At 40.6% G+C, this 15,501-nt stretch overlaps 2 protein-coding genes across 4 annotated transcripts; one reads left to right on the forward strand and one right to left on the reverse strand.

The window, feature by feature from the left end:
• Positions 1 to 597: 597 nt before the first annotated feature.
• On the forward strand, positions 598 to 8,477 carry LOC147172963 (C-X-C chemokine receptor type 3-like). 3 transcript variants are annotated; one of them, XM_086079679.1, is made up of 4 exons: positions 598 to 999; positions 2,750 to 2,809; positions 4,523 to 4,895; positions 6,969 to 8,477. In XM_086079679.1, the coding sequence occupies exons 3-4, from the start codon at positions 4,548 to 4,550 to the stop codon at positions 7,710 to 7,712; spliced, it is 1,092 nt and encodes a 363-aa protein (XP_085935805.1). In that variant the 5' UTR covers positions 598 to 999; positions 2,750 to 2,809; positions 4,523 to 4,547; the 3' UTR covers positions 7,713 to 8,477. The 3 variants fall into 3 exon arrangements, with proteins under 3 accessions (XP_085935805.1, XP_085935803.1, XP_085935804.1); XM_086079677.1 differs by having other exon boundaries at positions 4,535 to 4,895; XM_086079678.1 differs by having other exon boundaries at positions 4,538 to 4,895.
• A 1,272-nt stretch (positions 8,478 to 9,749) lies between these two features.
• On the reverse strand, positions 9,750 to 13,834 carry cxcr3.1 (chemokine (C-X-C motif) receptor 3, tandem duplicate 1). Its single transcript, XM_086078793.1, has 3 exons — positions 13,779 to 13,834; positions 12,299 to 12,700; positions 9,750 to 11,575 (listed from the first exon to the last, which is right to left on the reverse strand). Exons 1-3 carry the CDS (start codon positions 13,794 to 13,796, stop codon positions 10,865 to 10,867), a joined length of 1,131 nt encoding a protein of 376 aa, XP_085934919.1. The 5' UTR covers positions 13,797 to 13,834; the 3' UTR covers positions 9,750 to 10,864.
• Between the last annotated feature and the right edge of the window lie 1,667 nt (positions 13,835 to 15,501).

Below are 15,501 nucleotides of genomic sequence, written 5' to 3' on the forward strand. Positions count from 1 at the left end.
TTTGCATGTTTTAAATATTTTTTTCAGAAAAAGGTTTTGGATACTGACAGGGGGGAAAATGTTTACAGGGAAAGTCACTATTTTGCAGGGAACAATTTTTAATCTTACAAATATAACATTTTGTAATTTGAGGATTTTAAAATAGAAATTTTCAGAAGAAAAAAATATATGATTTTTTTTTCTTACATTTGAAGTCTCATAAGAAGACCCGGAGGACATAATAATAATTATTATATGCAAAATGTTTTGCATGTTACTTTACATACATTTGAACATAACTTAAGAGCGCCCTCTGTGGGCCAGCTGCTGCTATTGCGTCCGCTTTGTTTCTCTCTTTGTTCGCAAGCGTCAAGTCAGAGCCTCCCGCATCCGGAAGTTTCGAAGCGCGCTTGAGTAGTCTTCAAAATAAAACTTTACTAATGCGTATTCCTTTTCAAACTAATACAATATGTTCTGTCGCAGCGTTATAACATGTGTAATAAGTTATAAGATGAATGAGTCATAATTGTGTCAATTACCGTTTTTACCTTCGTGTTCAGAAGGCAAAGTATTTTTATTTTGAAGCGCAGGCATGCTGTCGCTGGGTTTGTTGTCGCGAGCTATCTGTTGGCACCTCTTGTAACATTTGTTGACTGTTACAAATCCAGACAGAGCGACTTAATTAGTCATTAACTCCTGTCGCGATTTACCAAAACGTGTTTTTTTTTTTTAGGAGTGTGTTAGTGCTGTAGTTTTCCTAAGCCGTGTTTCGATTTTGGTTCCTTCAGTCACCACCGCGCGCTTTGCCCAAAGTCAAGCAGGCGGCAGAAGAATGGGAATCTTCTGGGTTTCGTTTTTCTTCTGGATTTGAGGTTCTGCAGACTTCCTCTCAAAAACGGTTGCGTTTCATCACAGAGGGTGTGTGTTGGGAGAGAGCTGCTTTTCCCCCCCCCCCCCCTCCTGTTTTTCATTCGGACCACTAATCGAGCTGATCACCGCAGCTGTCATCCTCTGTTAAAGGTGAGCACTCAGCACTGTTGTTGTTTTGAAACACTGGCCTTGCGGCTTTCAGACTTTTGGTTGAGAATGAGACAAAATGTACCTAATTTGGCCCAATTCGTTAATTGTCACCTATTAAGCGTGGTCACTTTTGTTGCCAGCAATTTTAATGTCTATGTGTTGTATAATTTTGTGGAGATAGTAAATTGACAGCGTTATACAAGCTGTCTTTTCACGGTTGTCCCCCTTAAATTGTAAACAAATTCACCAACATTTTAACGACTTATGTTATTGCTGTTCCTACTGTTATATTAATGACAACGGATGGCAACAGTGGGGAAAATTCCAAGACTAATCAGACAACATATGGACTAACGTCCAATAGGTACGCCACACAGGTTCGAATCTCAGTTCCAGCCTTCCTGTGTGGAGTTTGCATGTTCTCCCAGGTGCTTGTATTTGAATATTTTCACTTAGGGGGGTGTACTCATATTTGTTGCCGGCAGTTTCGATATTAATGTCTGTGTGTTGTTATTTTGAGAGGACAGTACATTTTCAGTTTTACAAACTGTACATTGACTTTGATACTCTTAAACTATCCATATAGACATGAGATAGGCTAACAATATAAATATAGCTGACTAAGGATTGGACAGACTAGCCTCCTTTGCCTATAATTGGCTGGTACCCCCTGATTAGATTGACTAACTTTTTGGCATAAGGACTGATTAGCCAATGGGAGGCAGAAGAGGGCGGGTAATGTCGGGAAAACAATCCTTCAAATGGTCACCCGAGCCACAATGGCGACCCGGAAATTTAGCTCAGGTGAACTGATATGCTTTTGTACACGGGATACTTAATCATGACGGTTATATACCAACTACATGCTCTAGTTAAGTTTTATAGTAGCTATAAGCTGGTCACCGTTTCTAAAAGAGGACAAATAATGGTGAAAATTGAGACTAATAATGGGATTTTGTTATTGCTTTGGCGGCTTCTCCCAAAAGAGCCCGGGAGGGGTTGTTTAAAAAATGACACTGGAAGTTGTGTTTGCGCAGCGCTGTTTTTGTTAGCCAGAGGCTGAGCTGCACTGTTATTTGTTTACTGTGTGGATTAGCGCGGTACTCTCTACTAAAAAAAAAAATCGACACCTCCGAGTTTCCATTTCGTTTGGTGCTTGCGTGACGTTCACTGTTATCCTTGTCAATATTAGCATGATGTGAGTTGAAAGAAGAACCCACGGCAATATCGTGATATCGTGATATCGTGATATCGTGACATGCAATGTAGCTAAAAAACGTGGTGGGATTTTGTTTTGTCTCTTTTGTTGCTCACGTGTAAGAGCAGATCACACTTCTTATAAAATTGGAATGAATTTATAATGTTTAAAGTGTCATTTTAAAATGTGTAGTATTTCAAAAAAAATATTTCAGTGTATGACACAATTTTTTTTTCCAATTTTGAAAATGATCGCAGGTTACAAGATGACTCCACCTTTTAAAATAAAATGTACAGAAAATGTATTGTTTCAAGGTATCACAATACTCGTTCAATTAATACACATAAAAAGAAAAAAAGTTGAATGTTACACGGTATCACATAACTTTTCAACACTTTAAAATAAAAAAGAAATAGATGTAGACTTTTCTTTTATAGGAGTAGCTCATTCAAATCAATAATTTTTCATTTTAACACGTTTTATCTTGACCTACAGTTAATTGGCTTGGTTTAAGCATGTTTATTAAAAACATTTTTTTTCTTCTTGTCTTAGTAAGAAGTAAGGACATCCCTGCCCTAAGGGGACAAAACACAAAAGCGCTCCATTGTACCGGTAAGTGTGTCATGACCAAGACATTGTCAATAGTGTAAGTTGTGAGAAACGATGACTCATGCTTATGTAAAAGTCAACTAAAGTACAAACTATGTCTAAAAATGTGACAAATAAGGTGACGTGTGTTGTTGAAGTGTCATGAGCGGGTGCAGTGACTTCAACGTTTTCCACAAAACATGAGTATGATGCCAATGAGGAAGTCATTTAAGTGAGTTCGTGCCTAGCTTAATATCTTAATATCTTAAACACATCGATGGCGTCATTGAAACGGTCAAAGCAGAACCACTGAAGATGATGGCCAGAAATTAACTTTGGTTTAGTCCTCCAAGCCAGATAGACTTAGCCACATGACATTTGGTTTGGAGTAGTTGAGTTTTAAAAAGATCTCAAGAAGCCGTGGCCGAAAAGACTCAGTCAGCCATTTTGGTTTGAAACTACCGTTTTAGGGCCATTTTTGGCCATTTTCATGAGTTCTACAAAGGCAAATTTGTCCTGCAGGAATTCTACATTTTGTATGGGTTACATGTATAAACCCAAAAGTTAGCTTTGTTAGCGCCCTGCTTCAAAATGGAGTCCACGAAGCCCCTTCCATTTAACAACATGAAATTTCATAGCCATGTCTAATAGAGCAACCCGCAAAAAAGTCGCAAGAGCTCAAGATACAAGAAGTCTGCCATTTTGCTCTGTAGTGGCCATTTTAAGGTCATGTTGCCCATTCCCAGGAGTCCTTCAAAGACAAGATTGTGAGAGAGCTTGAGCTATTCCAAATTCAACCACACTGACGGGAAATTTGTTCGGCCCGCAACACACACAGAGACACGTTCTATACGATGATCCGTCTTTCTGTGGGTTTATCCCGATAATGGGGTCCGAAAGGGGCCGGGCAGAATATATATATATATATTTTTTTTTTTCTTAAGAGCTCAGTATTGTTCATTCGGAAATGTCATCATCATTGCTCTTTTTTATTTTTATTTTTATTTTATTTTTAAATATATATATATATATATATATATATATATATATATATATATATATTTTTTGTGTGTGTGTGTGTGGGTGAGTATGTGTATGTGCGTGCGTGCGTGCGTGTGTGCGTGCGTGTATTTGTTAGCTCACCAGAAAACCGGGCAGAATATTAATGTGTGTCTTGCTTCGACGCTCCGCATCGTCTGCATAGCCTGTCATTGGTTGCTACCACAGCCTACGCTGTGGTTGGTCAACTCCTGGTCACATGACATATGGACGCCATCTTGTTACCCTGCCGAAACCAAGTTGGCTAAACTCTCTCTATCAACGGCTCTGGTTTTTATTTATTTTTAGAATTTTTTTTTAAACCGTCCATCTTCCATCCCATTGCAACGTAACCCCACGACAAAACCAGTTGACTGTTGTGAGTACAGCACGCATTGTCATTTGTAAGAGCGACACTGACCTCTGAGAGCTCAGCCGCCATTTTGCGCCTTGCCGTATCATCATTGATTGCATGGATTAGCCGTGACATTTGCATCTACTTCAAGTGAATGAAAAACCTGAAGTGTCATCAGTGCACTGTAAATTATTACTGAATGTGCGTGCGTGTGACTGGGGAACTTCCGCTTTGAACCGCGCCACCTTTTGCAACATACGATGACACGCCACCATGTGAGACGAAGACTTGCATTCTTTAAAACCGGCGACGGAGTCAAACCACATCTCTTTAAGGCGGCACAGTTGTCTTCGCAGCAGCGGGTCCAAGATGGACATCAACTTGGACGGATTGTTCCGCCTCAACACCAGCTACGACTACGACGACGACTACGTGTACCAAGATGACGACCCGGAGTCCCGGGGCGGCCGCGCGGTGTGGATCCCGCTGATCTACTCGGCGGTGCTGACGGTCGGCCTGTTCGGGAACGGGCTGCTGCTGGCGGCGCTGGCGCTGAAGAAGCGCGCGTGGAGGACGTCGGACACCTTCGTCCTCCATCTGAGCGTCGCCGACGTCCTGCTTCTGATCACGCTGCCCTTGTGGGCGGCGCAGGCCACTCAGAGTTGCGGATGGTGCGTCGGGCTCGCTCTCTGCAGGATCAGTGGAGTTCTTTTTAAGGTTTGGACCTGTTTGGTTTCCCCCCCCCCCCCCCCTCACACCTTGCTGTCTTTACAAATGTTATGGCAATATTACCGTTCATCCGAAATGTAGTATATGGGACTAGTTATGAGGATTTGCAAATCTACTCGGGTTCCGTACCTTAGTAGAAGTATAGAAACTTTTGTGAAAAAAAGATTACGTAACGTCTGATTTCTGTTTTAGTCATAGCATGAATCTCAAATGAGGAAAAAAAAAAGGGGGAGTAGAGAGATTAGAAAGTAAAGTTATCTTTTTTTTTTTTTTTCTAAGAGCTCAGTATTGTTTCTTAAAGTAAGTAAAGTTATCAGTTTTAGAATTTAGGGAGTAAAAGTAAAGGTTGTCAGAAAAATAAATACTCAAGTAAACTACGGATCCCTAAAAACAAATTCTGCTTGGTTACAGTAGCAGAGTTTTTGTTTTGTTGCTAGTTATTGTTATGATGTTTTAGCCGACGATGACAAGACCACAATCCCCCAAACATATTACAAATCATATAAATGTATACTAAAAGTATTCTTCAATTTTCTTTTAATGAATAATTAACAAGAGTTTATGCTAGCTTTTCCGGTCATTTTTGCGTTGTTCATTAGCCATCGTGCGTTCTGCTACATGCTAGTTACGTCAGCCGTTAGCTAGCACTTGTTTCTGCATGCCTCTGAGATGATAAACAGATCTGAGCTAAGTGAAAGCAAAAGCTCTGCTAGCATTTCGGGGAAGGGGCACAAGAAGGGGGAAAAGAAAAGCGAAAATGCTTTTTCCCTTTTTTTTCATTTGCCCAACAGTTTAAAACAGATTCTCGAGGTTTAACTTGCATATTTGACTTGAACACAAAATCAGTCATTTTAGCAGAACTACTGCTCGATGATGGGTATTATTAATTTTTTTTGTCAATTTATGATGATTTGTTATAGCTACTCACTACCTCCCACGATGCTTATGCGTTGCATTGTGTGACGCGGCGGACATTTTAGACGAACAACAAAGACCAAAAAAGGAGCCAATGATGTTTATGTGGCGTGAGAAAAAAGCACAAAGCTTTGAGTTTTCTGTGGCAATGCTGTTCAGAAACAAAATACCTGTAGTGTGTTATCGGAGGTAATTTTTCTCTTCAAAATGTATTCACAAACCAAATTTGACATGAACTGTGTCATTCATATAACGAGGTTCCACAGTATTTTCATGATATAGGGTGGGGGTTGGCCTTGAATTTCCATATATCGGGTTTGTGTACCTATGATACCTACTCCTAGGGTATCGCAACGTTAAAAAATATATAACCATAATAAATGTTCTTATGGCCCTCCCTGTATATTACTGAGCCTATTACAGTAGTTCCTTGATCAATACCTTGGTCAATTTTTTTAATTACCATCCCCCCCCCCCTTTTTTTGCTGTGATGTAAAAAATTTATTACAAGCAAGCTCCAGATAGATATTTTTGAATGGAGTAAAAAAAGAAAAGAAAAAAAAAAAGAAGAAGCAATTAACTCATTCACTGCCATTGACGGCTATTGACGTCAAAAATTCATTTGAACTATTTCTGTTTTAAAAAAAATCCACTTTTGTTAACAAGAGTATGAAAACCTAGAATTTTTTTTTTTTATTGTACATTTAGAACCGATTCATCATAAGTTAACTATTGAAGTTATGCGATTACAATACACAAATTTAATCACCTGACGCGATTTAAAAAAAAGAGAAAATATTCTTAAAAAAATAGCAGCGTCAGGTGATTAATTTTTTTTATTGTAATTAATTGTATGACTTCACGAGTTAACTTTAAAAAAATTCTAGTTAAAAAGTGTTAAAAAAAAAAAAAATTAAACTAATAGAAATAGGTCAAATGAATATTTAACGTCTATAACCGTTAATGGCAGTAAATGAGTTAAGGTACTGTCATGCCTTTGAATGTGGGCAAGGAGAGCCACAGTTGCCAATTTAATTTTTAGCTGCAAAGTCAGTGAAAATGCTCTAATATAGCCGGCAATATGGGGAGTTTGGGGCCTCTGCTTTGTACCCCTGAATCAAAACCAAATTGTTTTCCTCTCCCTAGCTCAACTTCTTCTGCGGGATCTTTCTCCTGGCCATCATCTGTTCGGACCGCTACCTGTGGCTGGTCCACGCCAAGCAGCTGTACTCGCACAAGAAGCCCCTGTTGGCCCACTTGAGCTGCCTGTCGGCGTGGCTCGTCTCGCTGCTCCTCACCGTCCCCGAGTGGTTCTTCGTGGCGTTGGAGCGCCATCCGTGGAAGGAGGAGAAGACCCAGTGCGTCCTCAGCCACTACCCCGCCGACCGCCGCCTGGCGTCGCGTCTTCCCCACCACTTGCTTAGCGCGGCGGCCGCCGCCGTCATCGCTTTCTCGTGCGCGACCCCGTGGTTCCAGCGCCCTGCCAAGACATTCCGAAAGAGGGCCGTCACGCTGATCCTGGTCGGGTTGTTCTCGCTCTGCTGGATTCCGTACAACGTCGCGCTCGTCGTGGACACGTTCGGCGCTGCGGAGAAGACCTCGGGCGCTTCGTCCGGAGTTCCGCAAAACCCCCCGAGGACGTCGCTGACGGTCACGGCGGCGTTGGGCTTCGTCCACGCCTGCCTCAGGCCGCTCCTCTATCTCGGCCTGAGCGGCGATTTCAGGAGGTGGACGCTGGCGGCGCTGAGCTGCGTCCGAGCGGAACCCGAGGGCTCGGTGTGGGAACTGGGCGTGGGTGACGACGCCCCGCTGGAGCAGAGTCCCGAGACGGAGGAGCTGAAGCAGGTCGCCGGCGTGGAGCAGCGAGCGCAACATCAAATGTGTTCATAGCAGAAGTCAACCTGATTTGTGCCGCAGTTGCTTGAAACTTGAAATTTCAGACTTGAGACTTTTGGCTTTGCACATTTGTGACGTGTGACTCCCGTCCCCGCAACATCGGTCCCTAATGATGTCGTGTTAATGATGCAAACTTAAAGGGAAGTTAGTGTCATGTGATTCAAGAGTCGAGGAGCTGTGCTGACTTTTTAATGTCCTGGAGGTCGTGTCATTTATTTATTCAACCACTGTTGCACAACATTGCTTTGTCACATTGTTTACACGTTTTTAAATGCCTGTGTTTTAATTGTTGCTGTTGTAGTAAACCCTGTATTGTCTGATACGCTGCCTAGCCGTCCCAAGAAAAGAGTCGGGTTTTAGCAGAGCAAATAGATGCAAGCTCTCCATTGACCAATAGGAAAATTTATTGCGTTTTGTGGTCTTTTTAATTGGGCTCGCAGTTTCAAAAATATCGCTCTTGACTTGGCTTCAAAGGTTTGACCCTGATATGACCGCAACATCTTTGACTCATGGTCTTTGTCTTGGGCCTCAAAGTCATGGTCTTGATTTAGTTGCGACTTGGTTCCAAAGTTTTGATGTGACGGCAACGTTTTGGTCCCAAAGTCTCGGCCTCGACTTGGCTTTCCTGACTTTGTGTCAAATTTTTGATCTTGGCTTGGTCTCAAAGTCTTAGACTCTTAAAGATTTATATATAAAGTTTTATAGTTGTTATTAATGTTTATGTATTTATATTAGAGCGCTTTGCTGCTGTTTTTTTTTTTTTTTTTTTTACTTTCTCTGTTAAAGAATTTGAGTTGAGGGATTAATTACTCCTGACTAAGATTGATATTGTTAAGTACTGTAACTCTCTCCTTCCTAAGAAAACTGATGGGAGCATGAGACCACATGCATGGATGAACCCCCCCCCCCCCCCCCGCCAGAGTCCAGACTGTAAGAATCTTTGGTATGTGCTGAAGGAGGCTCATAGCAGTGACCCAATAACAACGTGAAATTTATCCCGCTGTGTGGCGTGTGTGACTTTTTTTCCCCGTTATGGCTGGGCAATTTATTTCTAGTAGTTTTAGTAGCTCTACTGGTAAATGTTATTGCATGTGTGGGGAGATAAGAGCCTGTCCTTATCAGTGTTTCTGTCATCTTCAACCACGCCGACGCGCTTCATAAAGTTGACAATTACAACAAAAGTTATCTGATCGTTTTGCTCCATAAACCGGCAAAGTTTGTGCAAGGGAATTTCCTCCTGGGCGCAAATCCTTCTATGCTTTATTTATTTATTTATTTATTTTCGCCGCTACAACATGTTTGAACACAGCAGCTTGACGCAGATGCGTCGGGTGACGTCATCGGTCATGTGTCTCCCGAGGTTATTAAAAAAAAGCGCTCGTGTGCCGACTCGCCGTCTGTTTAGGAGGGTTTGTCTCGCACAGCCAACCGGACCAACCTGATTTGTAGGTCGAGGTCGTGTCAACGCAAAGACGACTTTTGCAGATTTGTCTTTGTGTCAAAAAGGGCGGAGGGACCTTTTTCTGTGTGTAAAAGTCTCCCGCACGCCGTACAAAATGTATGGAATCTGTCAAGCAAATAAGTATTGTAAGTATTTGTGGGTTAAATAATGTTTTGTTTTTTTCTCAAATAAACACGAAAGCACTGAAAAAAAAGTGTTACAAGCCTTGCGAGATTGAACACAGTCATGCATAGTTGGGTGAAGTTTCGTCATCCTTTTTTTTTTTCTTGCTCTGCACATTGCACAAGATTGTGAAGCTGCTTATTGTGTTTCCTGTCAGAATCCCACAAGACGACGTTTTCTTGAAGGTGTTGCGTTCGTGACGTCATTAAAAAAAAATCTGCATGCAGTATGAGGACATCAAAAAAAAGTATTATTTTTTTATTCAAGTACGTACTTATAAAATAAAGTACAAATATGGTCTGTTAAACTGGTAAGACGTTGGTAAAAGTATAAGTCATGATTCAAATACTGCACCCCCCCTCCCCCCTCCCAAGAATTAGACTGAAAAGTACAAAAGGTCGAAATAAAATGTGTATGTCACAGTGCAGTGTGTACGATGCCCGTTATGGTAGGTTGCAACAATTGAAAACGAGAAGTTTTCTACACACAAAGTAGTTTCCTTTTTCTTTTTTTACAAACTTACATAATGAAAAAAAAATCTTGTTGAATGTTGTATCTTTAAGGAAAGAGGGGAAGCGCTTCTAGGCCAAAGCAGTGTAATACTGTCTAATAATAAAAGTTGTACTTTTCCGCCATCTTGTGGCAACTACATTAATTAGGCAATTAAAAACCTTAAGTGGGGTGTAAACTTTTACGATACTTCATTTCACTATTGTAGCAAGGATGGGTCCCTATCCTCCGTCAATTCTCAAGCAGGGGATTACTTTTACCCCAATTAGATTGTGCAGGTGGTTTGGACAGTTTCAGTTGTTTTGGGAAGATCATCGTTGTCAGATGATGTATATTTCATGGCACCATGTAATAACACATTTGTGGTATATATGTATCCTATTGAAATGTTACGTTAGCAAATGTTGGAAAGCGATACGAGAAGAAAAATGCTAAAGTGTTGCTCCAAAGTATAAAGGTCCAAAGCTTAACTCATTTACTGCCATTGACGGCTATAGACGTCAAAAATTTGTTTGAACTATTTCTATTAGTTTAAAAAAAAATCCCACTTTTGTTAACATGAGTATGAACATTTTAATTGAATTAGAACAGATATAAAATCTGTAATTAATCGTGAGTTAACTAGTAAAGTCATACGATTAATTAACAATTTTTTAAATAATATTTTCCCTATAAAAAAAAGATTATTAAAAATTACAAAAATATATTTAAAAAAGAAAAGAAAAAGAAAATATAAAAAATTAGGAGCATCAGGCAATTAAAATTTGTAATAGTAATTAATCGCATGACTTCACAAAAAAAATCTAGGTTTTCATACTCTTGTTAACAAAAATTGAAAAATATGTTAAACTAATAAGAAATAGTTCAAATGAATTTTTGACGTCTATAGCTGTCAATGGCAGTGAATGAGAAGCCATTTTAGGGTTATGGCACAACGGAAAAGTCTCTATTTGTGTGCAGATTGTGTCAGTGGTTTGGTTATGGCGTGTGCACGCCCCTGTTGACATGGTTTTCAGATTGCTAGGGAGTTGGAGGTGTCGGCAGACTCGGACCAAATGGAGGATCTCTTGCTGCTCACTGACTGGAGTCTGGTTCCCGTCTTGGATTTGCAGGTGAACGCCCTCAGTATGTCAAGGAGCTGGCGACGGAACTTGACCCCCACAAAGGCGTACAGGACGGGGTTGAGACTGCAGTGGAGGTTGCCTAAAGTCGGGGTGATGGTCATGGCCTTCCGTAGAGAGGATCTGAATTCGCAGCTGGTGCCGTTGTTGTCCAAAAAAGCCGTGTCCACCATAAGGGTAACGTTGTACGGCGTCCAGCAGAGGAAGAACACCGCCACCACAGCGCCGATGACTCGAAACACTTTCTGCTTCTGGAGGCTCCCCGTGCCGCAACGCAGCCGGCGCAGGATGCACGAGTAGCAGAAGACGAGCACGAGCGACGGCAGCAGGAAGCCGACAACGTGGCTGAGGAGACGCGAGGCGAGCTTCCATGAGCCGAAGTTGAGCACGCACTCGGTTCTGCCTTGCCTCGTGTCGTTCGCCGCCTCCAGGAAGATCAAGTTGGGCAGAGACAGGAGAAGCGAGAGCAACCAGACGGCCAGGCAACTGGATTGGGTGACCCAGGGTTTCCGGCGGGAGTACATCTGGGTGGCGTGCACGATGGACAGGTAGCGGTCCACGCTGATGCACGCCAGAAGGAAGATCCCACAGTAGCAGTTGATCTGAAAACGCAAAGATGACACTTTTAGTTTGTTTGTCGGAATCTATCAATGGAATTGTTTGTCTTTTTCGAACCCTCCATTTTTCTCATTTCTATTCATCTGTCTTTCTTTCATTCAAACCGTCAATACACCAGTTGGTCGGTCGTTCCACCACCGATGTAACCTCAGATTGATAATCGTGATTCACTCGAGGGAGTTTTTCACATCAATCTGGTTCTTCACTAGGCAGACCCGTTCAGGAAAGGCGGGACTTGCTGTACAATACTTAGAGCTGATTGGACGATGTGGCATCTTTGCACATTTGTTTTGACCAATTAAGGCAACAAGATTTATTTTTCGGAGTTTGTGAACTCACAAATACCTCAAAAATTAATCTTGCCGGCAAGGTTATGTGCATACTGTAACACGCGGTGGCTGATCAGAAAAAAAAAAATTGGAGCGCAAAAAAAGGGGCTTTTTAAAATATATATATATATATATATATATATATATATATATATATATATATATATATAAAATTAGTTTTTATTAAAAAAAAAGGGACTCAAAGTCCACTTGTTTACTTTATTAATAGGAAAAGGTAGGCTCTTTGGCATCAAATGTCATTATTTCATTTCATCACGAAATGAAAAAGTGTTGCATAGGCATAACAAAAACAAGGAGGCGCCACCTTGTGGCGCGGTACCAAACTGCGGATTGTTCCAACACACATGACAATCTTACTGTGAAAACAGCACCAGCGATCTTGCAGAGAGGCGTGCCAAAGGTCCACCCCAAACGTTGTCCGTCCTGTGCGGCCCACAGAGGCAGCGTGAGCAGCTGCAGGACGTCGGCCACCGCCAAGTGCAGAATGAAGGTGTCCGTCACGCTCCATGTCTTTCTGCTCTGAATCAGAATCCCCAGGAGAACTCCATTACCCAGAATGCCCACGACGAAGGCCACCGAGTACAGGACCGGGTTGAGGACTGTCTCGAAGTGCTGGTCCTCATTGGGGTGGCACACGCCGTCGAACGACTTGCTGTTGTCGTACGACTGGTTGTCGTAGTCGGGTAACTCCAACAGGACATCCAGGAGCGATGAGTTCCCGTCTAAGGTAATCGAATGGCCGCTTTCCAGAAGAGAGCTCTGAAATAGGTGCGTTTGTTTAAGTGCTGTGTCGTAGTTTACTTGCTGTTCATCGAGCCGTCCATCTATTTGTCAATCTGTCAATCTGTGATATATTCTGTCCATCCATCGCTCTAATTGGTCTGTTGGTCAGTCTGTCCATCCATCAGTCCCGTTGCTCGGGTGTCATGATGTCACATTCAGTTTCCACTGTATAGTAAGAGTAGGGTTTTTTTTTTCTAAACACATCTATTCAAGTAAAAGTAAAAAAAGTATTGTGTGGTAAAATTACTCTTAGAAGGACTTTTTTTCTTCTTCAAAAAGTTACTCAAGTAAATGTAACGGAGTAAATGTAACTTGTTACTACACACCTCTGAAAGTTACACGCTCAAGCAGTCTTCATGTACTATTTGTTATTTTCTAGTAAGTACATTCTCAAGTACTTTATATTAGAATGTGGAGGAAACCAGAGTAACCCTTGAACTATTTTTATATTGTTTTGTTTTTATCTTGTCGTCTTACCGTGACATTTTGTTGTCTTATTGCAATGTTCTTATTTGTTTTAAATTGACTTTGTATTGCTTTGTGATGTGCATTTGAATGTATTTATGTATAGGGGACTACAGATGCAAATTAGCAACTGTTGCTAGAATCTGCCATATTTACAATTTAATTTGTTGTTCATTAATGTGCATTGTCCCTTTCAAATCAAATGAAATGAAATGAGATGAGACAAACATGCTAACTGCTACTCCCCATGAGATGCATATGTCTAACAAAAAATCCAAGAGATGGAAATGATTATAACAGCCCCAACTGCAACCACGATAGTCAACATTTAAATGTTTAATATCTCTCTTACAATGTTAATCAAAACACTCGTGCCATTGTGTGGGTGTACCTAATGAAGTGTCTAGTGACTGTATCGCTTGATCACTACATTTATATTTAATATATATATATATATATATTATATTTATATTAACGTAGGAATATGTCAAGTGTAACAATAAAATGTATGCATGTCTCAAAATAATAATAATAATTTCTTCAAACCTTCTCTACTATAATAAAAAAATAATAATAACATTAAACTTACCAGGAAATCTTGTGACATGGTTGATAAGAGCAGATACACGCACAATAGACACGCGATGTGGCTAATAGCTCTGTCTATAAAAGAGAGGAAGCCAAGAGTTTATACGAGGGGAAAAAAACCATGTGAAAACCACATTGTGAAAACAGGTGTGCAGGAAAGAGGATGCAAATGACATCGCAGTAAAGGCGCTTTGTGTACAAAATACTTGAGTCATCTTTTGTATCTTTTATTCGGTTTGAAAGTTATTTATTTACAAATAGTGCATCTTCAGTTATCTCTCTGGGCCCCCTTTTTTTTTTTTTTTGTGATTGCCGTAAATGCGCACTCGGATTTCACATCTGCGCAGCAAAGTGGGCACTTTCTTGCTATAGGCCAAGCAGGCGGCCAATAGCCCCCAAGCCACCAGGGGGCCCCCAAGCTCTATATGTAGTCTTACCTGAGGACAATAAAAATGTACTGTCTTTAAAAAAAAAACCGGAAGAAAAAGAAAACTGAAGAAAAAACGATCAAAGGAGAAAGGTTGGCACTTGTCGGTGATGGATCGTTGGAGCCGAAACTCAATTACATTTTATTTTTAGCGAGTTTGTTTATTTGTTTTGCTAGCAAGCGGTCGAAATAATAAACTATATTCAATGTTATTATATGAAGATTTGGGAGAAGAATTTTCTCAAATTCACACTTTTTAACATACATTACATGCAAAATCTTTGCAGCACACGAATGTGAAAAAGAAACAGGTTAGCTACGTATTCCTACAAAGTTGCATTAAATGATCTTAATTGTTGTCTCTTTAGACGTTCTTTATGCACGACAATATCACTGTATAATCCCATCCCCCAAAATCAGTTTTATTTCTTGTTGTTTACATCGACTTGACACCTGCGAGCGAGCCTGTTTCCCCTCATCGTCTTTTTGAGACGGGTTCCTGTTTTTTTCACACCTCCTTCTTGGTTTATTGAGCGGCACCAAAACCCGACGGCTTTTTGTGGCTGAATTTGAACTGAAACAATCAAATGTGACCTTCACCTTTCAGTGAAGAGATTTCACATAACATAACGATGTCATTCACCGTTTAGCAGTCGAGAGAGTCTGGACACACCGAAAACTTGTTCACTTGTCACTGTCCAAATACTTCTGGACCGATGTGTACATTCTTTTATTATTATTATCATTATTGTTATAAATGTGCAAAATCTATGCTGCGTGCCTTTTGATTGTATTCTGCACCACATCCGTATTTGTGACATCAGTATCACTTTCACACCTTAAATCCAAATGCAAGCACTTCCTCCTTCGCCTTTCATGTGACTCTGACTGAAGCCGAAACACACAGTTTGCATTTATTCCATTTGTATTGTGTTGTAGGTTTTTTTGCTATAGATTTTAGATACGGCATGTAACATGGATCGGGTCTTATTTAGTTTAGTTTCATCTGAATGTTTATTTTATTTTATTTTAATGAAGCATTTAGACACAGTATGTACCGTTGATTTGTGCGGAGAACATACTTTATTTTTATTTATTTATTTGCCATACAAGAATAAAGTGTAATTGTGCTTTTTTTTTTTTTCAGGCAAATTGATGCAGTTCAAATGTTTTCTGTGACACACTAGTCAAGTCAAGTTTATTTATATAGCCCTGAGTCACAAAATAGTCTCAAAGGGCTTCCCATGTCCACAGTTGACAAATATTAACGCTTCTAATTTAATATTATTTTATAGCT

This window comes from Leptonotus elevatus, chromosome 6, assembly GCF_054856555.1.
Source record: "Leptonotus elevatus isolate MCC_2025b chromosome 6, RoL_Lele_1.0, whole genome shotgun sequence".
Lineage (NCBI taxonomy): Eukaryota > Metazoa > Chordata > Actinopteri > Syngnathiformes > Syngnathidae > Leptonotus > Leptonotus elevatus.